Source organism: Macrotis lagotis, chromosome 5 (assembly GCF_037893015.1).
Source record: "Macrotis lagotis isolate mMagLag1 chromosome 5, bilby.v1.9.chrom.fasta, whole genome shotgun sequence".
Lineage (NCBI taxonomy): Eukaryota > Metazoa > Chordata > Mammalia > Peramelemorphia > Peramelidae > Macrotis > Macrotis lagotis.
The window spans coordinates 241172645-241200231 of record NC_133662.1 but is presented as its reverse complement, the minus strand read 5'-3'; the positions used below and the strand labels follow the sequence as shown (position 1 = coordinate 241200231).

At 37.4% G+C, this 27587-nt stretch overlaps 1 protein-coding gene across 1 annotated transcript in view; it reads right to left on the bottom strand.

Annotated features, from left to right (window-relative positions):
* Positions 1-27587, bottom strand: part of NSRP1 (nuclear speckle splicing regulatory protein 1) — a 52376-nt gene that overhangs the window by 11167 nt on the left and 13622 nt on the right. The window contains exon 3 of the mRNA XM_074189127.1: positions 7157-7213. Within this exon, the coding sequence (XP_074045228.1) occupies positions 7157-7213 (57 nt within the window). The remainder of the gene's footprint in view (positions 1-7156; positions 7214-27587) is intronic.

Genomic DNA, 27587 nt, shown 5'->3' with positions numbered 1-27587 from the left:
ATCTTAAAAGTAAGGTAGTAATTAGAAGTGTTAACTATTGCTATAATTATTGTTTTCTCTGGCCTCAGGCTTTATAGGTTTTTTGGGGTTTTTTTAGGTTTTTGCAAGGCAATGGGGTTAAGTGGCTTGCCCAAGGCCACACAGCTAGGTAATTATTAAGTGTCTGAGACCAGATTTGAACCCAGGTACTTCTGACTCCAGGGCTGGTGCTCTATCCACTGCGCCACCTATCCACCCCACTCTTTATAGCTTTTAAACAACTAAGGTCATTACAGTTCTAAACCAATGATCTAAATCTATAAGATATGTCAGAAAGAAAATGTACACATCAGAGCAAGTAATCAATTAAGCCTGAAACTGTGTGAATTTGTGTGGGGAGAAAAAAAAAATTCTAGCCTAAAATTTAATCTTTTATGAACTTAAAAAAAACATTCACCTGGAGGCAGCTAGGTGGTGCAGTGGATAGAGCACTGGCCCTGGTTCAAATCCGGCCTCAGACACTTAATAATTGCCTAGTTGTGTGACCTTGGGCAAGTCACTTAACCTCACTGCCTCATAAAAACTAAAAAAAACATCTGCTTATAAATTCAAAATTGGCCATCTGCATTTAATAACTAAAAAGAAATTCAACTAAGTACATTATGAAAACCTTGCTCTGGTTTTGTTACAAACAATTCAGGCTTTTAAAATGTTTATGACAAATCCAATTGATTCAATGCACCATTTTTCAGTAAGTAGAATGACATATATTCAGATTCAGGGTACAAACAAGGTACTTTTTCTAATGGGATCCTAATGGAACTTGTTATTGTGGGACAATTTATAATTGGGTGTATACTGGGTTGTGAAGGCACAATTTCAGTGCTTTAAGGACCTCTGGGTCTTTGCTTATGCTCCTTCTTCTGACTTGAATGTTTTTCCCTCTTTCTCTTTTCTGTCTAAATTTCATTCATCTTTCAATGGTCAGACTGGGCTCGACCTCTTCTCTATGGGGTTCTCTCTCTACACACCTTTACAATGATCTCTCTTCCCTCATCTTTGAAGACTTTTCTGGTTCTTAGAAACTACATCCCACATTTATCATGTTGAGTAGTGAGTATACGTGTTTAATGTAGGTCAAGTTAAATCCTAAATAAAAAAAAGTTCTTCTCCTTCACAATGCAAACTGAAAGTCTTATCCATAACCTCCCACAAGGAGAGTGGGAAGCAGAGAGGGGGCATCTGTCTAACATGCTGGAGACCTTCCTTGCCTTTTCCCAACATCACAAGTGCACCAATGGAACATGTGCTTTTTTCACATGGCCAGTCCAACTTCTTTTTCTCTACTACATCTCCCAAATGATTACCTTTTATTCCAGTTCTTTGAAACTACTCAATTGTTTCATGGTTGCAGCATATTCACACTTGGCAAGCACTGAATCCATTGTCCTCTGGGTAGAATTCATTGGCAGTTTATTGGAGCTCTGATATGCTTATGACTCCTTGTCATACAATTCTGGTGTAAAATTCAGGCATTTAAAAAGTAGGTCTTTGTTTCTGGGAGAAATCTGAGGTCACTGAAGGGTCTTTGCCATTCTTGAAAGTCATCCAGCTAATTGACCTTTTCTGGATCCAATCTCAAATCTATACGTGGCTCTCTAACTATATATATCTACTGATGGACAAGCTCTGTAGGCTATCTAATTGCATGTCATAATCATGGAAAAAGACATTCTTCACCATGTTTTTTCCAGTGTGGATGGTCAGGTCAAATTCTTTTGAGTGGTTATAGATTTTTTCCAATGCAATGGTCTGAAGCTTGATGCCATCCACAGACAAGAGCATGTGTAGGAACTTACCATTTATGAGGAATCTGCTTTTTTTCCAAATTAACTTTAAATTATGAATTTAACCCAAACTTTTTAATATGTAAAAGAGAAGACTATATAGAACTTTAAAAAACCCTGTATATTGTCACATATCCATTATAATGTGAAATTTAATATATATTTCTAAAAATCCAAGTTGTTTGGAATAAAGATTTGTGATTTCATGTTAAATCCCATTTTAGCTTCATTGTACATTGAAACATTTATGCTTATTTAAGCTCATAATAAAAAAATTTTAAAGGTATTCTAGAGTCTTTCAAAATAATTCTTCAAATGACATCCACATCCAGAAAAATAAAACAAAACACCATGGAGTTTGAATGCAGAGCAAAAGCATACCATGTTCATTTTTCAAAATTTCTTTTATGTTTTTCTTTCATTTTCAGTCCCCCCCCCTTAATTCTAACTTGTCTGCACAACATAACTAATATGGAAATATGTTAAACACAATAGTTCATGAACAATTATTACCATGTTGTTTACCGCCATGGGGAAGGAGGAAGGAAGTGAGGGTAGAAGAAAAATATGGAACTCATAAACTTGTAAAAGGATGAATGTTGAAAACTATCTTGTTATTTGAAAAAAAAATAAAATAAAATGAAAAAAAATTTTCCCTTCCATTAATGTAAGGATTGTATAAATCTTTTTCCTCACTTCACTGAGTGGATACAGGTCCTCCCAAAGCTTTCTTCTTTACTTCTTTGTCTACTTAGTTTAATAAAGTTGGTTTTCCTATTTATATTCTCTGAAGTGCTGTCTCTATGTCCTCCTTAACACTGTACTACTATTGGAATCCAAGGGCAGTGGGTGGTAGTTTTACTCCTCTTAATAGAAAAAGGACAGAGGATGCTAAGAAACACAGGTGTCACAATAATGAATGAAAGGTAAAGAAGTTCCACTGAGAGCTCAAGAGCATCTTAACCTTTTGGAGCCACCGTCTCCCCACCCTAAAGCCCTACAGGAGGGAGGGTGGGCCTGTATCTCAGGTGATGTTTGCATTTAGATGTACCAGCACCAGGGGCTCACTGAGGGATCCCCCACACCTCCTCAAACCTAGACCTATGTAACTGCACCGTAAACTGAACCTGCACTGCACTCCTGTTCCTGCCACGCCACAGGACCAGGAACTCCTGTATTGTTCTAAGCACCAAACATAAGAACTGTCTCAAGACCCACGAAGGACTGTGCATACATATAGGGGATCCAGTCTCAGCGAGGCCTCCTTCTTTGAAGCAGAGCTCGCACCTGTGAACATTTTCTTCACTCTGAAATCAAAATTCTTTTATTTAGGGTCTAAAAATTCTCACCCACAGATACAGACAAATAAGAACATTAGTTTAAAAGCAGCATCTAGTATACAACATATTATTTTCTTTCTCTTATTGTTAGTTTTAAGATCATTAATATGACCACAAGAGAAAGGGGGTAAGAAGGGAGATCCATAAAAGTCATCATAAAGAGGACTGCAGAATTTTTTTATGGAAGGGGCTGGTGAAAACCAAGAGTTAATGAATTCTGGAGATAGACCCTCTTGATGAAGAAAGCTGGATTTGCAGACAAAGAGCCTCAATTTACCTCCCAGTTCTATCACTATTACTTAATCTCTCTGGGCCTCAGTTTCCTTACCTGGAAAGGAGAAAGAAGAACTAAATGGCCTTTTTTTCAGGCTCCCTTCCAGTTCTAAATCAAAGGTCTTATGATCTATGCCAGACTGGTACAAGGTCAACTTCTCATCTCATGTAACTCTGAAAATACCCTTAGTTCTAAGGAAATTAATGACTATAAACATAACAAGTTGTGCATTACCAGTTCTATCTTGTAAATTAATCGTTCTTTTGGTCTTGGTTCTTTTTCAAAAACATTTAATAAAGATGGAATTAAAAAATATAACTCAAAATGTTCCAAATCCAGAAGGCATTTTGACAAAAAAATCCTAATGAGTCCCTCATTTCTTACGAAGTACTACTGCCTAGTAAACTGAAAACATCTCTGAAAGTCACCAGTCTTTGGGAAGGTTTCTGTATCATTTGGAAACACACAACTCTAGCTGTTGTTACCTTGGGCAAGTCACTTAACCCCAGTCTTGCAACCCCCCCCCCAAAAAAAATCAAACAAAAAAGAAACTCTTCAAATTCTAAGATTTCTTAAATCACTATTATGCATCATAGAATTAAAATTCTTGGATATGAGAATACAAGCTTACCTGGTAATATCTAAATAATGAGAAGGCCAGAAAACAAACTTTTTCCCTTTTTACCCCAAGTTTTCTTCTACAAAATGACTAATACTGAAACATTTTACATAATTACACATTTATAATATAAATCAGATTCCTTACTCTCTAAGAGAGAAGGGAAAAGGAGGAGGGAGGGATAGAATTTGGAACTCAAAACTTAAGGAAAATGCTAAGAAAGTTTTTTATTACATGTAATTGGGGGGAAAAAATGAAATATTTGAAAAATCCTACCAACTGTTACTTACTATTAAGTACTAGAGTAAATAAAGCTGCATGTGGAGGATTTTTTAAAAAACTTTTGTGGTTAGCCCAGCACACAGGGTGTGGCAGGGCCTCAAAATCTGGTGATAATGAATTTTTCTAGGAGAGTGCCATCATTTACACCACAAAACTTTTTTTCACTGTTATTCAATGATGTCAACTTCCAGGGGATTTTCCAGGCCTATTTTCTCAGGCCCATATTGTTCTTTATGTATGTCATCAATCTTTATCCTAGCCTTCAAAATCTTACACCAGCTCTTTCTTGCTTTCTGAAGTAAAAATTCCTTTTTAAAAGGATTTCCAAAGTCTTCTACCACCCATAAACTTATGATTCCCAAGCTCTGGGAGGCTGTATCACTGTTAGTGGTCAATTTTACATTTTCTCCATGTACTCATACACATACTGGTAGGCACTCTACAATTATTTACTGACTGATATGTGTATCCTCATCTCAGAAAGGATATCACTGGGCTCTAAACATAACTGATGACAATAGCGGCTGACTGCAAGTATCTGGCTAGATTATCTGTATAGCTACGTCACTCAAGGACTCATCACCCCTCCAGACCCTTTCTTCCATTGGAACCTCCATTCTGAGGAGAGGTCGAGGCTGAGGCCAACTACGTTTTACTTGGGGAATGTGGCTGCCATTCTCCTACCTGACCCTTCATACTTCCCTTATGAGTTCTTTTGGATGGGTGGTCTTTTCCCATTAGAATGTCAGCTCCTAGGGGCAGCTAGGTGGCATAGTGGGTAAAGCACCAGCCTTGAAGTCAGGAGTACCTGGGTTCAAATCTGGTCTCAGACACTTATAATTACCTAGCTGTGTGGCCTTGGGCAAGCCACTTAACCCCATTTGCCTTGCAAAAACCTAAGAAAAAAAAAAGAAAGGAAAAAAAAAAAGAATATCAGCTCCTTGAGGGCAGAACCTGTCTTTTGTTTGGCTTCTATTTGTATCCTCAGAGGATACAAGAGGCACAGAGCCTGACCCATAGTATGTGCTAGAAGATGTTTGATTTACTAACCTAGAGGAGCAGCTCACTGCCCAGTTCAACTTCAGAACTCTTCCCAATGTACAGACTTGGGTCATTACACACTACCACAAGGTTATCAGAGCATACATTAAGGGAGGATGACTGACAAGCTTCAATCACTGCTTTGAACCTTTGGTCTCTACAAAGTTGGTGGTTCCAAGTTTCTAACACCCTCCCCCCTTTTCCTTTTCATCAAATTTTATCTCTCCTAATAGAATAGATAAAAATCCTAGTCCTTTTTTAAGTCACAAATAAAGAAAAACAACTTTGCCACTGAGTCTGCTATTATTATGCACTTGGCACTGACCTACATTTAGGAGACCCCCTAAAAAATTGCTTATTGACTTACTATATACAGTGATCTGTTTACAGAGATTTGCATGGTAAAGCTACTCCTATGATGGACGTCCATTTTAGTTCCAACCTATAAATTTTCAGCAGACATAGATTAACTTGCAGATTCCTCAAAAGATTATTTAGCAATAATGTCTTACATTTTTTTGGATAATAAATGTTTATGGGGTAAATGAGAAAATGAATCATAACACTGCAGAATTAAAGGAAAGAAGGAACAAAATGGCATTTATTGTGTGGGGAGAGCTGGGGATATAACTAAAAAAAGCAAGACAGTCCCTGTGGAGCTCAGACTCTAATCTCCAAAGCAAAGCCAGTTCCCAAGCATGTACACAGCCAGGCACTGGAAGTACAGACACAAGCAAAAGCAAGATAGTTCCTGTTCTCACAGAGCTTACATTCTAATAGTACATGAAAGGGGTCTAAAAATGTTGGGAGTGTACCACTTAAGACACAGTGGGGAAGTCTTCAGAATCAGAACCAGAGAGCCTTGGTCCTCCCTCCAATGGAGGTTCACTAATGGGGGGGTGGGGCTAAAGGACAAGAAAGCCACAGATACTGAGGGTCACTCCAAGCTAGAAAGGCAACTAAGGCATGATAGATAAGACTAGAAAGCCAGAAAGGAATGAGAGGTCAGAAGTCTGAAGGGCAAGATAGCAGGGTGGAAGGCAAGATCTGGGGCTTATCAGAAGGTCAGGTGAGAAAGCTGGGGGTTCTTTACATAACATTCAATATGGGTTGTGGGATGGCATGAGACTAGGAGAAAAGGTGAGAGGGAAAGGTCTTGGGACCAAGCTTCCCTTAAAAATGGAGGGTCTTCTCACTGCCCATGCGTGAATAAGTCCTGGGGTAAAAGGGGAAAAGCTATGAACTTTAAAAAAGACACAAAGAGAACCACAAGCATTTAGTGAACACTGAGATAAATGGAATAAAAAACCCTCAACCAAACACCTTTATGAAAGCAAGAAATATTCATTCTTACTATTAAGCTTACTCTTCATTTTTATCATCATCTAATATTCACCAGGACTTAGAATAAAAATAATTTTTATAGGTCTATTTCAAAGAAGTTGAAGCTCTGAAATTACTTTGAGAAGAGGAATGCTGTTTCCCCACTTTCAGTCTGTTAGTTCAAGAGCAGAAATCATTAAACTAACAACCCCATTTTTCATACTGCTAAGTCATCAAAAACCCCAAATTGTTTATTCTGTCCTAGAATTAGCTCTTCCTTCCACACTTACATGGGAAGCCTGACATCCTAATCTAGTTAGTCTTCTCTGGACTCCTGTTATTCAGTAAAATTAGTATAAAGTATTGGACCAATAACCAAAATACACAGAAAAGATACGAGAATGGAAGTAGAGTCTGACTTTGCCCAAAGCACCGTATTTCTTCTCCATACCTGCTTCATCACTTGCTTCTTGAAGGCTTCTCTCTGAAGGCTGTCACTCACGGAGGTCTGTCAAAAGAAAAACAAATACCTTTTAGTTTAAACCTGTTAAAAAATTTCTCCCTCTTTTCAAAATTAATGTTTTGTTGTTTCTTTATATTAAATTACAATCTCATTCAAGTCTACTTCTGATAATAAAAAAAAGATAGAGCTCTGTAGCCATATCTCCATTTGCTCTGAAAACCCTAGTGAAGCACTGAGTATACAGCATATGTGAAGGGTTCTTGTGGGGATGCTTCTGGATTGCACAAAAGCTTTACATGTTCCCCTAATTCTTCTATCTAATTCCAGCTATGGTAGTAAGTTCTTCAAATATGAGCCTCTAAAATGTCAACCAGGGTTAAAAAAAAAAGACATTAAAAATTAATATATTTGACCTAAAATAACTTCCTAGGATTTTATTCCCCCCCCCCAAAATAACTTATGTTAATGTCTTAATGCAATTTACCTCAGAAACCAATGGCCATGCATCTGGTCAGAATGGAAGTTGCCACACAAGTCATCAAGAAACAACTATTAAGCCCTTTGCAGGTCAAAGGTTTTTCTAAGGTTTCTGACACAGAAAGAAAGGAAGGATTTCAGAGAAGCACAGGCAGACTTGTATGAACTGAGGCTGAGAGGAAATGAGAAGAATCAGGAGAACAATACATAAGGTAACAACACCACAGCAAAGACAAACAACTTGGGAATACTTAAGGACCAACCACAAACTGCAAAAAATGTAAAGTCCAATCCCCCTCTGCTGATAGCAGGGTAGTAAACTCAGAGTTCAGAATGGGATGTAGGTTGGATGGACATGGTTAATATATGGATTTATTTTGCTTGCCAATGCTCCAAGGTTCATATATATTTTTTTTATTTGGGATGGGTGAGTTTTGGGGAGAAAGAAAAGCTAGCTATAGTACAGTCAGAAAAGAGAGAGAACAGGAAAGAAAAAAGCCATTAAACATACAGGAAAGAACTGAATGAAGTTTAGAAAGAAATACAGTCAAGCAGGATAGCTTTGAAAGCACAAGTTGGATTTATTAAATTCTTTAAAAATTAAACTGTTCAAAAGAGATTTATTTTCACTAAGACTATTTTTTTTCTGTTCTACTTTGTATATGGAAATGCTCTTTGTTTTGGTAGTGTCATTAAATTCAGAATCTAAAAAAATTAAATTAAAGTAAGGATTTAGAGAATTCTATGTTTGTAAACAGGGACAATCTAGGCTGAGAAGTTGCTTCTCTAACTGCCACAAAGCCCCAAATGTACAGTATTCTACAGGCTCTTAGACTCTGAACCTACTAAGTGTGGATAAGTTGAGGAATATTTTGTTTGTTGGAATATAATTTTGCAGCCTGAAGAGATGTATCAGAACTACACTTAAACTATTTAGAATGGCATTTATATACTGAGTGAGTCATCTGAAATGGTAAAGAGATTTAAATTTTTTTTTTATTTAAGGCAATGGGGTTAAGTGACTTACCCATAGTCACACAGCTAAGCAATTAGGTGTTTGAGGCTGGATTTGAACTCAGGTCCTCCTGACTCCAGGGACCATGCTCTATTTACAGCATCACCTAGCTGCCCTAAAGAGGATTTTAATCCCAGAAAATGTATACTTTAGTTAGCTTGAAAACTAGGCTTTAAACCCCATGTAAACTACCAGATGAAAAAAATAATTATTAAATTTATTGGGCAAAATGTCCAAGATAGAGGAAAAAAACCCAATAAATCCCAATGGATTTGATTTCGACTATTTGATTTATCAAGTAGTTATTAAGTAAGTACTCTGAGCAGAGCATTGAACTACAAAGTTCAGAGAAGCTAGAGACCCTGCCTTTATAGAGATGAGAGATAAAATGGGACTATCCAAATGCTAGAGAAAAGAGAGAAGAAATGTGCTTTGGGAGCTCTAAAGAATTGTTACTAATGGATGGATCTTGGAAAGTGTCTTGGAGGAGGGAACTCTCAAACAACTTTAAAGGATGGAGGAGAGGTCAATACAAGCTTAGATATACAGAAGGTAATCATGCTGAAAAGGGTATCGGGTCATTTCTGCTCTCTTCTTTTGTCAACTCTGTACAAGTACTCTTTGAAATGAAAAAATACTAAAAAAAAATTAACATTTATCCATTAGTATTTCTGTTCCCAAATTACTTATACAAACAACAAATCTGTTAACAACTCAATCATAGAGCTAGAGTAATGTTTTGGAGGTCAATGTGAGTAGAGTGGTGAAGTAGTTTTTGTAAGTAAAATCTGAGTTAACTAAATCTTTGAAAAGTCATTTTTAAAAAGATATTTTTTACCATATGATTTATTTCCTGCTTTCTTAAATAATTATGCTGACATAATTCGAAGTGGTGAATGAAAAAGCATGAGGGCCACTATGTGCCAAGCCCTAGAATAGAAATTAAAACTGAGACAATCCTTAGGCTCAAGGCATTTACATTCCACCAGAGAAAACCACCCATTGGTGAGTGGTGCAGGAGGGTGTTTTGGAGAGGAAAGTCACTGGGATAGATAAACCCTTTCCTGGAATGGTTGGTATGGGTCTGATTCCTGTTCCCAGAAAAAGAAGTGGATTTGACAGAGGTGGAAGCAACATCAGCAGCTAGGCAGCATGATGGGGAAGACAGCAAGAGGCATCCTGGCTAGGTTTGGAGCAGGTAGGAGGAGGGAACTCTCATAAATAAAGGACGATTCTATCCAAGAACTAAAGACCTGGCTGGAGACAGAGAATAAAGCAGAGCAGGAACTTGGTTCAATAGCAGAAGGACTATTGGACTGACATGGGGATAAAAATGTCCCAAAACAAACTTTTAAAAAAAAGATAAAACCTAGAGTAACTTCCACAGTGGGGAGCTGCAAGGGAAATAAAAATCAAAACTTAACCTCACTTCAGGCAAAGTGGCAAAAATGTCAAAAGGGGGAACAGTCAACATTGGAAAAGCTGTGAGAAAATAGGCAGACTGGCACAATACTTGTAGAGTTGTGAACTTGTGCAAGCATTTTGGAATTTAAAAATCAAGTGATTAAAATATCCAGTTTTTGACCCAGAGAGTCCATTACCCCAAGAAAGTCAAGATAAAAAAAAATTTCCCATAAACCTCAAAATATGCAGAACGATATTTTTTAGTACAGCAAAATTATTGGGAACAAAGTTTATGTTCATTAATAAGGGAATGTTTAAACAAACTTGAATGTTATACATGAATGTAATAGAATATTATTGCACCATAAGGAATGACAAATGTCATGAAAATAAACAATTTCAGAAAGGTCTACATGAACTGGATGAAAAGTAGAGAAAGCAGTCATGTAACAATATATACAGTGATGACAACAAAGTTAAAAAAAGAACCACATTAAAGGTGAAAAGTTGCAAAATTATAAAGAACAAGCATTGTATCTCTTTGTGGAGTGCGAAGTTCACAAGTATAGTTTATTGCACACATTTTCAGACTTTTTGATAGACAGCTATTGCTTAATGTAAATTCACATTACCAAGTCTGACTTTATGTGAAGAATTTTAAAAGAAATTTGCATTCCAAAAAAACCCAAACAACCTGATGTTAACTTTACTATACAGTGGTACTGTGTTCTCTCATTCGTTCTCGTGTGTGTTCTCTCGTTCGTTCTCGTGTTCTCGTTCTCTCTCTCTCTCTCTCTCTCTCTCCACTCCTCTTCCTTGGTTCCATGCTCCTTGGGCTTCCACTCCTCTACTAAAAACCAAACCAATCCAAACCCAAAAAACCTTCAAAAAAAAAAAAAAGAACAGATGCAGAAAGACTACCTTCACTGTTGGTGCTGGACTGGGGGTGGCCATCTTGTGTCAAGAGTGGAGACCTTTGCTGCACTCCACCTGCAAATTTCCCACACGTCTTTCCTGGGTCTGCACTGGACGCCACACACTGTCCTAATATGTTGGGCAACCCGTGTTGCTCCTGTTCTCCTGTCTACATCCTTCCCAGTTTGTGTCTGCAGCCTGCTCCCTATGTGGCTTCCCACTCCTGCTCCAGAGTTCTCCTAGCTTTCCCTCCTCTGTTCCCCACCTCTTCATGCACTCCTTTCTTTCTTCTCTCTTTCCCAAGTTAGCTTGCAAATTCACATTACATCAAAAAATTTCTTTATGTAGAGCTCTGCAGAATGATCCAAATTACATACAGCAAGAACCATCTGTAACTGATCAGTTAGGCTGGATTTTTCCTCTTCTTTCATATTTATTTTCTTTTGTCTCAAATGCTATTTGTTGTATAGGATGGCTCTCTGGGAGGAGGAGGGTGAAGAATATGGGTAAAAATTTTAAAAGACAACTTATTAAGAAAACCAAATCAACAAGTATTTAGGAACTATCTTAAAGTATTGGGGATACAAATAAAGAGAAAAATAGGCCCTATCTATCCTCAAGTACTGTGATTCTAATGGGAGCTTGGATTTTGGGCAGCAAAAATACTCACAGCAGCCCTGTCTGTGGTGGCAAAGAACTGGAAATCAAGTAAATGTCCTTCAAATGGGGAATGATTTAGCAAACTGTGGTATATGTATGTCATGGAACACTACTGTTCTATTAGAAACCAGGAGGGACAGGAATTCAGGGAAGCCTGGAGGGATTTGTATGAACTGATGCTGAGTGAGATGAGCAGAACCAGAAAAACACTGTACACCCTAACAACAACTTGGGGGTGATGGTCAATCTTGATGAACTTGCTTGTTACATCAGTGCAACAATCAGGGATAATTTGGGGGCTGTCTGCAATGGAGAATACCATCTATATCCAGAGAAAGAAGTGTGGAGTGTGAACAAAGACCAAGGACTATTAACTTTAATTTGGAAAAAAAAATGATATCTTAATGTCTGATCTTGCTATCTCTTATACTTTATGTTTCTTCCTTAAGGATATGATTTCTCTCTCATCACATTCAATTTGGATCAATGTATACCATAGAAACAATGTAAAGACTGGCAGATTGCCTTCTGTGGGGGGTGGGGGGAGGGAAGTTAAGATTAGGGAAAAAATTGTAAAACTCAAAAAATTCAAAATAAATATCATGACCCCCTCCCCCCCAAAAAGGATTACTTCTTGTTGTATATAGTAAAGTTTGAAGTGGGAAGCAATATTTTAATAAAGTCAAAAAAATACATCTCTCGAGAATAAAGCAGCTCTTTAAGTGGTACTGAAAGAAGAAAAATGTATAAAACAATGTGGACCCCTAGGGTAAGATAAATCATCCTTGCCGGATAAAGAATTTATATCAGATTCAGTGGTTTAAGAATTTAAGATCAGACTCAGATCATTGGGTGTTCAAGTTCATTTAACCCTCCTGACCAAAAAGATTTTTTATTTTTTGAAGTTTAAAGGGCATTATTTAAAGCTTCAGTAAGTTTCTTGGACACATTAAAAACCCCTCAGAAAATATTGTGATACTATAAATTTAAACACATGGATTAAATTTCCCTTAATATATGTAAAAAAAAGAACTCTAAGATCAAAAACCATTCCCAATAAATAGTTCTTAAAAAACTGCCAACTGTTAGTCAAATGAAAGCATTCTGAAGGCCCTTCTAATGCTACATATTTGTTGTTAAAATTAGTTTATTCTCTACTTTTCATCAAGTTAAAATGTCATCACCTAAAAGTGAGCTTGATTCTTCTAGAATTGCTTAGATGTGGGCAGAAAAAGTCCATCAAGGACATTGCTGATTTGTAAGGCCTTCCTTTAATAAACAGTCATTGATAAGGAGAAACACTGCAAAAGAACAGGAAGTTCTCATCTCTCAGTCCTCAGAATACAACAGGAAATTGTAGCCATAAACCATGTGAAGAGGGATCTGCTTTCTCTTGGCTGACCAGCACTTTGGATAAATGAATGACAGGTAAACCTTTTGAATTTGTTATTTCAAAAAGAAGTCTTTTCACTATCCTATTTTTGAGCAGATTGATTCCTGGTGACTGATATGAGCAGAAACCCTTTTCAGGCATCCTGCTTTTTTTGTTTTTAATTTCTTTTGATCAAAGGAAGATAATTTAATAACATAAATGGGGTTGTTACCCCCAGTGAAGAAAGGAAACAATCATAAGCTATCTGTAATTCTTATTTAATGTCACTGGGCCATGTTCTATATAACAGTACAGGATTGCTAGAACTTCTCTTAGAACTGTTTACCACAAACCTAGAGGCAAATTTAAATGAAAGGGGAATACACACAACTATCTGCTTTCACTTCCAAAATTTCCCTTGCTTGAGCAGCTTGTCTAATTTTTCACATATTATAGTAAATAAGGTAAAAGATGAAATTTAGTTCTTGCTTTTTTGGGGGGGGGGAACAACATTAAAGATGTTAGATATTTCTGTCATGATTGGTTTTGCTTAACTGTTTTGCTATGCTACAAAGGAGACAGGTATTTCTTATCAATCAAGACTCCAAAGACTATGTTTTGGAGCGGGGAAAAGCATAAGTCCTCCAGGTGTCTTGACCCTGAAGTTTCCAGAGGGAGGAGAATAAAGGGAAACACAGGTTAAAACAAGACTTAGTGGGTGAATGTAAATGGTACAAAACTTCTGAAGATAGTATATTAAATCCAGCTACTCCAGGGGTATTGATTTTCCTGAATCATGAGCAGCTAAGAAAGAAAGTTGAATGCCAGACTTCTGAAAATCATATTTTTCATCAACTACTTCATTCATACATGCATCTAACAACTTTTATTGTTGAATGCTAACATGTGCTCAACAATGTGTTACTACTGTGGAGAATCTAATGATGAAAATATATGATCTGAGACAGTAGACAGACTCACCTTCCTAATAAGTTCAAATTTGGCCTCAGATACTTCCTAGTTGTGCGACCCTGGGCAAGTCACTTAACCTCATTTGCTTCATTTTCCTCATCTGTCAAACAAGCTGGAGAAGGAAAACCCAACTACTCCAGTATCTCTGCTAAGAAAACCTCAAATGAGGTAACAGAATTAGCACCAATAGAAAAAATCTGAACAATATTAAAGATTTCAAACTCTGGTAAAGAAACAAAGCTAAAAAACGTGATTCAGTTAAGATGCAGAACTGTGTGGTATTAACTTTAAAAGATTTCAAAGGGGGCGGCTAGGTGGCGTAGTGGATAAAGCACCGGCCTTGGAGTCAGAAGTACCTGGGTTCAAATACGGTCTCAGACACTTACTAATTACCTAGCTGTGTGGCCTTGGGCAAGCCACTTAACCCCATTTGCCTTGCAAAAACCTAAAAAAAATAAAAATTAAAAAAAAAATTAAAAAAAGATTTCAAAGGCTACCTTTCTTTATTATTGTACTAGCTCACTTCTTACCTTCAGATCATGAATCTTTTCCTACTTAAATATAATAATAAGCATATGTATAAATATAAATAAGCCATTATCAGAGATTGCTTCCCTTTTCATCTTAGCTTTATTCTATGCTGCTCTGCTCTCAGTTTATACCCCAAAGTTTCACTGGAAGATACCAGAAACTGTCCTGCTTTTCCAGTTAGTGGGGGTCATGGAGAGGGAGTGGAGGTGCTTCATCCAGACCAGAGAAATGCCCAGCCCTGCTTCTTGACCCAGTACAACCAACCCAGCCATTAAAACGAATCCTTGTCCTGAAGTTTGAGATCCGGCTTGCCAACTTCTCTTACCCACACTGTTCCAACATGTCAGAGGCATGCCAGATCTGCTGCAGGTAATGGGTGCATATTGGCCCAAGACTTACACTCTCCCCCTGATTTCAAGAGCCATGGAGAGCTTACTAGATGCCACTGGAACCACGAAGCTAACAGTGTCCTAGTGTTAAAGCTGCTGCCAATCGATTCATACTGATATGTAGTTCAAAGGTGAAAAATCTGAGAGGAAAGGTCATACTGATGATTAGCCCATGGACAGAGAGAGTAGTCTACATCTGGCTGTCACATTCTGTTGCCAAATAACACATGCTTGTGATTGCCTGGACCTGTTGAAGCTCTTTTAGTGTCTCACTGATCCAGGAGGAACCAAAATCAATTTAAGGCCCAGAGACTTCCTCAGCAATTAGAACAATTCCAATAGTCCTGCTTTCTATAAATCAGACCAGGGTGGAATGATTCTAGGAAAGTCAAGTGAGAAGGATGCTGTGCACAACATACCCTTTGCTATAATAACCATAATTGCACAACTCATGTCACCAATTGCTGGCTGGGTGGCTGGTCCTCTTTGAGACTGAAGGCCTAGTGGTAGTAGCTTTATTAGATTTGTTTATGTAAAAACTTTTAATTTAATCAAATTTTTTATGTAATCAGCATTCTCTATTTTATTTTCTACCATTCGTTCTATTCCTTGTTTGGTCATGAATTTTTCTATCTGATAGGCATATTTTCCATGTTTCTCTTAATTTGTTTGTGATGTGACTTTTGATATCTAGTCACATATCCATTTGAAGCTTATCTTTTTACAAGGTCTTAGGTGTTGGTCTAAATCTAATTATTTTTTCCATACTGCTATCCAATTTTCTGAATGTTTTGTCTAAAAGTGAGTTCTTTCCCAGTAGTTGAGGACTTCGTGATTGTCAAATACTGGGGTACCATGTAACATTTGCCTTTATATTTTATATATCTAATCTATCCCACTGATTGATGCCTCTTTTGGGGGGGGCAAGGCAATGGGGTTGTGACTTGCCCAAGATTACACAGCTAGGTCATTATTAAGTGAATGAGACTGAATTTGAACTCAGGTTCTTCTAACTCTAAGATTGGTGGTGCTCTATCCACTGTGCCACCTAGCTGGCCTGATGCCTCTTATTTGTTAACAAACTGTTACATAGTATAGTTTAAGATCTGTCACTGCTGCAGGGTCCCTTTTCCCCATCTCTCATTATTTCTCTTGAGATTCTTGACTTTTTTTCCTTCATATAAATTTTATTCATATTTTTCTTAATCCTAAAGTAATTCTTTGATAGTTTTGATGCCGTTTGGGGCACTAGAGATGAACTAGGGTTCAAATAGTGAAAGAATTTCCTCTATAACTCAGGGTAATAAGGGACAGATAAATTTTATTTTGCAGGTACAAAGTTATTGCATATGGGCTTTCTCCTTAAAGTATAAGCAGCTAGCAGGGGGAGAAGCCAGGATTTGTATAGGGGTACAGGGAATAGCCAATATGCAAAGTATGGGGTCAGCACAGGCATAGTGAAGAGGATTATGTCAGGGTATTCAGGGATTACAAAGGCTCATTTGTAAAGCGTTCCACAGCCAGCTAGTTGCCTGCCCCCCTTTTTATAGATTACTTTTATATATTTATTATGTCACAGTTCAAGTAATTAAATTAATAGAAACCCATATAATTTATCAAATAGTATTATGTGGTTGTAATTTTCTCATTAAAAATATAAGAAGTGAATTAAATATCTTTTTCTATATGCTACAATAAAAATCACCATTAAAGGAATATAACATGATAAAAATAAAAATGTAATCTAGAAGTAATTATATGTCCACAAGTCAATAACCTTATAGGGTTCTCGGTATAGAATTCACTAAAGAATCAAAGATACAGTTTTAACAGATGATCAAGATTCAACTTCTCAGAGAGATGAGGGGAGAAATAAATTTTTGACTGCCCTGTTCACTAGTTGTTTGTCATAAAAGTTTTGTCTTGTTTTTTAACAAAAACTTAACAAAGAACTAGCTAACTAAAACGAATGTTGCATAAATTATTTATTTTCAGAGAAAAAAACACCATTAGTACCAAATCATACCTGTACCTGGATTAGATTTGAATGCTCTTTTATTCATGGCAATAAACCTTTAATGATTAACTATAAATACGAAAAACCCTCTTGTCTGAATGGAACTGGCAGTACTGTCCAACTACAAGGCCAATTTTAAAACATATGTACTGGACCCAGGAATGACATAACTCATTGGGGGTTCAAGCTAAAGTCTGGTCAACCAGAATTCTTTGATCATCTTTTTTCCTGTGTGGAAGATTAGGCTAATCCTTTTTATGTGATTATGGATTTCACTGAGGAATCTAATATTCTGGGAATCCTTACGGTTATCATAATTGTGTCACCTACAAACATAATCACCTGAACTCTGAACAGAACACAGACCAGGCCAGAGTTAGATGCTTTGGGTGATCATTCAATCTCTCTGCTTTATGCTTTGACAAAGAAAATCAGAGATCATTGAATAAAGTTATATCTGTGGCTGCATCTATCAAGGAATCTGAGAAGATGCCCCCAACTTACCACCAAGAAGATGCCTTATTGGAAAAGATAAGATAGTACTTTGTGCTACTACAGTATTTTTAAAATAATGATAATGATAATAATAATAATGATATGGATCTTGTATTCTCAGACCTTTTCAGTTCACTATAAGACTGTTGATAAGCTAAGTTGAAAAGAATACTCTCCAAAAGTATACCCATTCCTTCCTGAACTATGTGCAGATCATTCTTGTGAAGGCTTTTTTAAGACAGGCTATTAGGTAAGTGAGGGACTCATTCCTGATGTCCTACCTTTTAAGCAAAAATTTTATTATTTTTTAAATATTTTTTTTTCCTTTCGGACATCTTTGAGTATGGAACCAATCCAGCACAAATTTCTTCTGGGTGAACTTCTGTGGTCTAGCTCCTTTTGCCAGCTCATAGAGTACAAAAGGGGCTCACTCAGGTATGAAAGAACTCAAATATAGTGGTTCATCTGTCAATGGAGACTATAACAAATGCTGACAGATCAGTCTTTTTTTTTGTTTTGTTTTGTTATCCTGGCTTCCTCCATAAATGCTCTAAGATGATTTGGACACTGGATCTCATGACAAGCTTTCCAGATTCATTCTCTCCACTCTGCCAATGACAATCTATAGGACAAATCACTGTCTAATAAATAAAATCAGCCCGGGTCTCAATTTCTTCCTTAATAAAAGAGGGAGATGGACTATATTATCTGTAAAGCCCATTTCAATTCTAGGATCCTCTCATCCCATATCTGGAAATGCAAGAGAATTTCAAGGGAAGAAATAAGATTTTGTCAGATAGTACATGGGGAATGAAGAAGAAAGAGGTGTCAAGACTCCAAAGATTTATAGTCTAGGACACTTGAAGAACAATAGTGAGGGTAGAAATTAGAAGACTAGACTGGGTCTTTTTACAACAACTATAAATCTAAAGAATAATCAAAGGTTCAACAAAAATCCACTGGAATCTTAACATGGAGGAAAAACTCAAAAACTCACCTGATTAAAATCTGTCCCATGGGATGTGAAAATTTACTTAAAGTCTTATTTTTCTGTCACTATAATATAATTTTGCCCATAAGAGGTCTGGTTAAAATCCTGAACACATTACACTAACTAGTTTAGATTAATAGAAGCCATAAAGTGTAGAAGAGGAGTTCTGAACCTGGAGTCTATGAATTTGTTTTTTAAATTAGTCAGATAACTGCACTTTGATATAATAGATTTCCTTTGCAAGCCTATGTTCTTAATTCATTTTAAAAACATTATTTTGAGAAACAGTCCACAAACTTCACCTAATAGTCAATGTTGTCAAGGCACAGAAAAGGGTTAAAAACTAGTGGTGTAGAAGAAAGAGTCCTGGGGTGGAGGGAGGTTCAAATCCCTGTTTTGACACTACTCTAATTTGTCACCTTAAGTAAGGTACTTTAAGGGACATCTAGTTTACTTATCTGTCAAGTGAGGGGATCAGAATAGATAATTCCTGATATACTTTTCAGCACTAAAGCCAACATTACTTTATAAAACAATCTATTACATTAACATTTTTAAAAAGTTATTTAAAAGTGGAAGCAAAGTCAGGTAACTGAAGATGAATGGGAAAGAGAAGTGATATCCTGTAAGAACAGTACTAGAGTTCTATTTTTAGCTAGGTTGGAAGCAAAAGGACTCAACAATGGAACAGAACCGCAACCTAGAAGGGGAAGTATGATAACAGCAACAAAGAAGACAGAGCTAACTCAAATCTTACTTTGCTTGTTTCTCTACTAAGAAGAATGATATTCAAAGGAGAATGGGAAGGATGAATCAAAAATGACTGATGGGGGCGGTTAGGTGGTGTAGTGGATAGAGCACCAGCCCTGGAGTCAGAAGTACCTGAGTTCAAATCTGACCTCAGTCACTTAATAATTACCTAGCTGAGTGGCCTTGAGCCACATTTAACCCCACTGCCTTGCAAAAACCTAAAAAAAAAAAAAAAAAAAGACTGATAGATAATGAGATTACTAGAGAGTACCCAAATTCATTCACCAAGAGTCAATTCATAGGACAGGACTGCAGAACTTGGGGTTGTTTAAATTGCTGAGTCAATGCCTCAGAAAATGTAGCACAATTGGTGAGAGGCATCCAAAATGGTTTTCAAAAAAAAGGGATAGTGACATACCCTTCCAACTAGAGGACAGTAAGCTTGACCTCAAACCTGGCAAAAATCACAGAACACAACATTAAAGGCAAGATACACGAGCATCTTGGGGGGGGGGGAGCCATGCAGTCATGAATTCCATGCTTCACTATACCCAAGTGCCACCCTCAAATCCTCACCCTCTCCCAACCCCACTCCCCTTGGACAAATCAGTTGTCAAGTAGCCTCATTTCTGCCTTCACAAGTTTCTCACAACTGACCACTCCTCAGATAATAATCTCTGAAGGTGCATTTGAACTCAGGGCCTGTTGCTTCCAGGCCTGGCACTCTACTCATGCCTTTCATTTGACCATACAATAGGGTATTACTGTTATTAGGCTGGGATACCCTGCACCCCCATCTCAAAGTACTTGAACCAATTTTCTTCACCTCCCTAAACAATCAGTACAAATTATACAATTTCTGTAGCCCCCCCCCCAATCTGTTTGCTGAGCAACAGAACACAGGCATGTCCCCTTCACTCCTTGCATACTGTGCTGCAACCTTGTTTGCCCTCTCTTCTCCAAGGGAGCATGTCCCTGGAATGCATTTTCACAGCTGAATCAACATGTGCTCTAAGAACCCAAACTAACTGACAGAAAATTCAATAAGACATAATTAAAGTTAATCTGCTACCAAAAAAAATTACAATGCATTCCAAATATAAAATTTTCAAAATCATTCACATGAATGCTCTCTTTTATAATGGATAATTTAATTTACATATAAAAAAAGTGTTCACTGGGCAAAGACAAAGGAAGTAAAAGTGATTACTAGTATAAGAGAAAAAAATCAATAAGACTCATCCTTAATAATTTCATCTGTAGTATGTAAATAATATTTTTGTTGTAAAAATATAGCAACCAAACAGTCAGGTGATGCAGAAAAGGAACAGGCACACTGGCTAATTTTATCCTAATATAACAGAAGCCAGAAGAGAAACAAAACATTAGAAAGTCACAAAAAGCAGATAATTCTTTACGGGAAGCTGCATCTTTCTAGCTCCATGCTCAATATCATTTTTTCAATGGGTTTAAAAAAGGAAAAATAGAAGAATAATAACTTTTCAGTGACTTGGAAGTAACTTGGATCAATTTTATTTCATCTTAAATTAACTAATGAAAGGAAAAATTCTTTTACTCTCCCTAGAAATAGAGGATTATTTTTCTACGGCAACTTTACTCATTATTCAAACTGACAATCGTTAGAAATACACATACATAAGAGTAATAGTTTTGGGTCTGGTCTTTTAAACCTCTTCTAAACCAGAGACCAAATTTTAATGAAATATACATAGTAATATTTTTTAAGGGATGAGAAGGGGGGAAATAGTTTGGCACCTAATATATAATCACAATGACCAAGTCAGGTGTGCAGATCTTCCAGTGTGCAGCACTTTATTAGAGTTCAGTTATAAATACACAATCTTCAGACATTCGAGATGTAGTTCTCTCAGATAAAGCTTCAAAGCAGGAAATGAATCCCCTCCCAAACGCTGCTTCTTATCTTTAAAATGACCTGAAATTATTACTGAACTAATAAAGTAATTTTGTTTCAGAAAGTGATTTGATCTTTTTTTCTTCTTTTTTGATAAATGTAATCATGAGATGAGGGATTATTGCTTTTTGGCAGACTGTGTACCCATATTGAAGCAACATGGTAATACAAGAAACTTTTTTTATGATTCTTATAGCAAGGTCTAAAGAGTAGACTAAAACGAAGTGTGCCTGATTATATTCTGTCTGTATTTCTTTAAAAAAGGAATGTTAACAAAAAAACCAACCCTAATGTTTATATAACACTTTAAAGTTTTCAAATTACTTATATACACGTTTTTAGACTTAATTCTTACAAAAAACCCTACAAGGTAGATTACATAATAGCATTACTATTTGTCATTTTACAAATGGGGAAACTGAGGCTCTGAGAGATTCAATAACTTGCCCAAACCCATCTTTTGTTTTCTGACTCACAACAATGTCAAATGCTCAGATTCTACAAATGTATGTTTTTCTACTATAGAATCAAGATTTCAACTCACAATTTTTAATTTTGTCCTTTCTTGAAAGTCTATAAAGACAAAAATACAGAAATATATTTAACTCTGAATTTTGCTACTCAGAAAAGAGAATTCCTAAAAAGTCTGATGAAATCACTGCTTTAAGAATTGTATGGGGGGCAGCTAGGTGGCGCAGTGGATAGAGCACTGGCCCTGGAGTCAGGAGTACCTGAATTCAAATCCGGCCTCAGGCACTTAATAATTACCTAGCTGTGTGGCCTTGGGCAAGCCACTTAACCCCATTTGCCTTGCAAAAAAAACCTAAAAAAAAAAAAAAAAAGAATTGTATGGACACGACTAACATGGAAATATGTTCTGCATGATTACACATGTACACATGTATAATCTATATTGAATTGCTTTCCTTCTCAACGAGGGAGGGTTGGGATGGAGGAAGGGAGAGAATGTGGAACTCAAAAGCTGTAAAAATAAATGTTAAAAATTCTTTTTTTCATGTAATTGGAGAAAGATAAAATACTCAAATATATAACTTTCTGCAAGCTGCATATTGACTATGAAAATCAAAAATCAACATCATCTATGCTCTATTTTAATTTTGTTAAATATTTCTCAATTAGATTTTTTGAGGGGTTTTTTTGCAAGGCAATAGGGATAAGTGACTTGCCCAAGGTCACACAACTGGATAATTATTAAGTGTCTGAGGCCACATTTAAACTCAGGTTCTTCTGACTCCGGGGCCAGTGCTCTATCCACTGCGCCCCTCTCAATTAGATTTAATCTGGTTTGGCCCCACTAGGATAGTGTTTTCAATACTTGACATCCTGATCTATTCCATCCTTCATCTTATAGATGAGGAAACTGAGTTCCAAAGAAAAGAAATGAACTGCCAGAGGTTGTACTGAAGGGCTCAACACCCATGCTTACTTCCCACACTGCTCCAGGATGGGAGCCAGGAAGCAAGAAACCCAGAGAGCCTCGGAGCCCTCAGAGACCATCCAGAGTCGAGGTCTGCATGCTTCAGTCTTTCCCCCCAAATGCAGACCATCTGCTAGAGCCACAAGCCGAGCTCAAGGCAGTGCCCATGAACACGTGGAGTGATTCAGTGACCTTGGCTTCAGGAGCATGTAGTTGCCACCACAGCTACTGTGTCAGAAGGCACAAAGGAGCAATGTAGGAATGGGGAGCCTTCTCTTTAGTGTCTGGATTGCTGCTGCTGCTGCTGCTTATCCTTCCTTCTTGAAGGAGACCATGGCATCAGGCAGGTGATGCCATGGCAAACACAGTGGACTGGAGTGGGACTGGGGGTCTGTATTAAGTCACCAACCTCATTTTTTTCCTCCAGAGTCATCAGGGTCCAATGGCCAGATATTGGCAAGGCTAGAGTTTGGAAAATAGTGGGAAGAGACTTGAGGCAGGAAGAACAATTAGTGTAGATAGTCTAAACCAGGGGTTACCTAAATTGGCACAGAGATTTTAGGTCTTTTTTTATTTCTGTGAAAGGAAAGGTTTCGTTTCTGTTTATAGGAATTTAGATCAAACCTCTCCCAGAAAGGTCCAATGAGACCTTCTCCAAGCCCAGAAGCCACTAATGGAGAAAGGAACCAAAGCCCTGGTGTCAGTTCTTCCTTGGCTCTGACCGAAGACTGCCCATAGCTCTAACAGAAGTCTACTGAGGACTTTCTTCAGCTCGTCCTCTTATAGCTGTCTTCCTCATTTCCTCTTACTTCAATCACAATCCATCCATGACCACCACTACCACTACACACCGCACACCTTGGTGCAAGTACTTCTTCCATCTGAAGCTAGCGATCATATTTTCATGGGTAACACTTCCCCCCCCCCGTTATTTCTACCTCTGTTGAAGAAATTTTTCACTAAAGTTTGCCATGTGAACATTTCTTAATCACTAAAAGAGAAAATAAATTACAAATGGTTTAAAAAGTTGTGCAAATACAATTATGTACAATGTACAAACAAAAGAGTTTTTAAAAACCAAATCCACAATGCTGGGTTAAAATGATTTCTTTCATCTCAGAAATACCAAATGAGACAAAAGGAATTACTCTCCTAGGGCACAGGATTGATTGAATGACCCAAGTTATCTGGGCTAGGAGTAAAAGCATTTGCCCAGATGTCAGAGGATTAAATCTTGGCAACAGACACGTGGGTTTTGGGTGGTTGTTCACAGAAGGACTGCCCCTGACCCACAACTTATTTTCTATACTCCTCCCGCAGTCAACCAGGATCTTCCAGCTGCTTCTTTATGCAGAAACACAAAGGGAGCCCCTCCTACCTGCCACAGTGCCCAGGAGATGTACAGAAAGTGATTAACAAATTATATGATTCAAAAGGTTTTTCTTGTTTTCCCCTTTCTCATGGTTCTACTTCTAGAACACAGGCTTGGAAGTACTTGAAGCAAAATGACCTATCCAATCAATTACTGAACAAGTATTTGAGTGCCATGACATGCTGGGCATTGTGCGGCCAGGGACTCAAGGGACAAAAAAGGAAACAATTTCTATTTGCAAGGAGGGAGACAGTAAGTACATTTAAAATATACAGAATAATTACAAATCAAGCCATACAAAGTACATTTAAAATATATAGAATAATTACAAATCAAGCCATACAAAGGAGTTCAGGGCAGGGCACTTTGGGCAGCTGGAGCCAGAGCTGTGCCCTAAGGGCAGAGAAGAAGGAGGAGGCCCCTTCAGGAATGTCAGACACCTAAGGAAAAGGCAAAGTGGAAAAAGGAGTGTGGAGATGAGCAATGACCATGATCCAGTTTACACAGACTTCATTTTTAAAAACCAGGCTGTACTTATTAGAGATTCACCATACCACTAACAATCTTCCTTTCTTGCTTTATCCATTCTTCCCTTCCCTTTCATTCCTTCCAACAGTTTAGTTTGGTCACTTAGACCAAACCAGGCACAGCTCATCAGTAGCTATACAACTGAAACCATATACCTGTTACCCTACAGACACAAAAGAAAACATACTGCCCTTTGCATTCTGGTCATAAGGGACATGATTAGCTATTTCAAACTTGCCTTTTTTTTGATATGGGTTTGTTCTATTGTAAAAATGCCAAAGAATATCATATTAGGCACAATGCACTGATTTTCATGAAAAATTTAAAACCATCGTGGGCTACTGAAGATCTTGTTCTGGTCTCCTGACCACACCCCTCCATTCTAGTCAGTATAACATAATTATAAGTAGTCAGCCTAAAGAGGCAATAGCAGGAAATCAGATCACCAAGGACACCTAGGAGTCATATGGAGACCATTCCAAAGATGATAGGAATATAATTTACAGTTATCCTATATTAACCAAAATCCCATCCTGGTAAGATGAGCTGAATCAGCAGAAGCATCAGGTCCTGCTGTTAGGGACTTCTAGTCCTGTGCTCTGTAAATCTCAGACAAATTCCAAACATCCAGGGTAAGACCAGAAGATCACTAAAAAGTGCTGATAATTTTGAAATGAGTGGGCATGCTAACTAATTTTATAGAGTATTATAGACAATTTGGGGATGATTTGCTAATGAACACCCAAGGTGGCTCAATTAGGGGATGGTCTGTTTTTCCAAACCCCTATACAAAAGAGACCTCAAATTCTGTCCCCCAAACCTTCTCCCCCCCACATCAAGTCCATGCTTCTGAATGCTCCCACCTCTAACCCATGGTCATACAAAGAATTCTCTCTGCCTTTCCTGGGAATCACTGCCCAACTTCCTTCACCATTCTACATCCTATTCCCCATACTGTCTGCTTTTGCACTCCCTTCATTTCTTGTCTCTATGTTTCCCACCCCACCCCCCATATACACTCTGTGCCACCTTGCCTCCCACAGCCAATCCTGATATTTTCCAGCAAATATTCAAAGAACCAGGCCTGGCTGCCCAAATTTCATAATATCATAAATTACTGATTCAAAAACCCTCTATTCTATATTATTTTTGTAAATAAATACTTGGTCTAACTTAGGATTATTCCATTTCAACCATTATCAGACCACATCCTGAAAAAAGGAAATTATTTAATTTTAAACTGATGAAAATGATACATACACATAACTGATACAAATAAACTAAAATGTTCAGATGGATAAAAATCTTAATTTTCCCTCATTAATCAAACTGAACAGGCCCAACTAAAATAAGATCAATTCTTCATTATGAAAAATGAGCATATATGATGAGCACTTTACTTTTTCATGAAAAATATTTTAAAAGACTAAACAGGGGGGCGGCTAGGTGGTGCAGTGGATAAAGCACCAGCCCTGGAGTCAGGAGTACCCGGGTTCAAATCCAGTCTCAGACACTTAATAATTACCTAGCTGTGTGGCCTTGGGCAAGCCACTTAAACCCATTTGCCTTGCAATCCCCCCCCCAAAAAAAACACTAAACAGGGGCAGCTGGGTGACGCAGTGGATAGAGCACTGGCCCTGCATTCAGGAGGACCTGAGTTCAAATCCAGCCCCAGACACTTAATAATTACCTAGCTGTGTGACCTTGGGCAAGTCACTTAACCCTATTACCTTGTTAAAAAAAAAGACTAATCAAAGAGCAGGAAAAAAAAAGATTTTGTAGTCCAACAATTAATTTTTCTAATGTCAAGGTTGAAAAATAATTTTATCTTCTTTGAAAAGCACTTCTTATAGCAGTGATTATCAGTATTTTCATGAACTGTGATAATGACATGAACATCTTTAAGTTCAAAACATTTGAAACATGATGGCTGAAAAGAAGCATTTCAATTAACCAGTTAAAAATCACCATGCTACTGGGCAAGTTGATTAACCCCATTTTGCCTTGCAATAACAAAAAAAAAAAAAAAAAAAAAAAAATCACTCACTAAACAAAACAATCAAGGTAATTACCACTTAGCAATATCTAGAAGGAAATTCTTTATCTTTTATCTATATCTAACAGCATATGCATCATGCCACTTATAAGCCTTCACTCACCTCCTCTACCAAGGAAGAAGAGACATTTTCTCATAACCCTTCCCAGGCAAAGGCTGACCAATTATACCTAAGTGCTTTCTGCTCTCTCAAAAATTTGTTCCTAACCTCTCCAACAGTCCATAGTGCTTTAATTAAATTCATAAAGTGCCAGCACTAATAGAGTATTGGATTTTCAAAAGTCCTAATGCAAAATCCTAGACACTGACAAAGACACTGTGAAGAGCTTTACCTGTGCCTCAAATATGAACCTGGGGTCATCTTTCAGGGCAGGCAAGGCAATCTGACACCATCAGACCATGTAGGAAGGACCCAGGAACATTTTGATGGATAATCCTGTTTAATATGACTCACTCAAAGCACCTGTGAAGTCATAGCTGAGGTTGGGAACCACTTTTTAACCTTCATGATTTTTACTCACAGTAGATAATTCAGGCCCAAAATGAATTTAATTAACATGATCTTTCTCTTTTCATTTAGAATCACAGATTTTTAGACCTGGAAGAGACATGAGAGACCATCTAGTTGAATACATTTACCTTCTAGTTCTTAATAGAATCATGGGATCCAAAGGTTGGAAGGGATGTTAAGGGTAACCTAATACCACAAGATTTACAGAAATACTTCCTATCCAAGAGATCACACATAACAGTGTTTCTGCCATGGTAACTACAATGTTCTTTTCAGACATTAAGATCAATGTCAGGAGAGACAAGAAAGTGGAAGAACGTGAAATAAAGTTAGAAAATGAAGAACAAGAAAATTGGTCTTTATCAAACGTTTGAGATTATTTCCTTGAAGGATAGAACTCTGAGGAAACAGCAACAGTTTGAGGTCCAGACAATTATGAGACAGACACACACCACATACACACACATACACACACAAGAACATGGGACTTTCAATACTGGCCACAGGAAGAAGTGGAAGGGGACTTCTTGCTGAGGAGTACAAAGGAAGCCATATATGAAGGTAATATGACTTCATGAGGCAAACCACCCAAG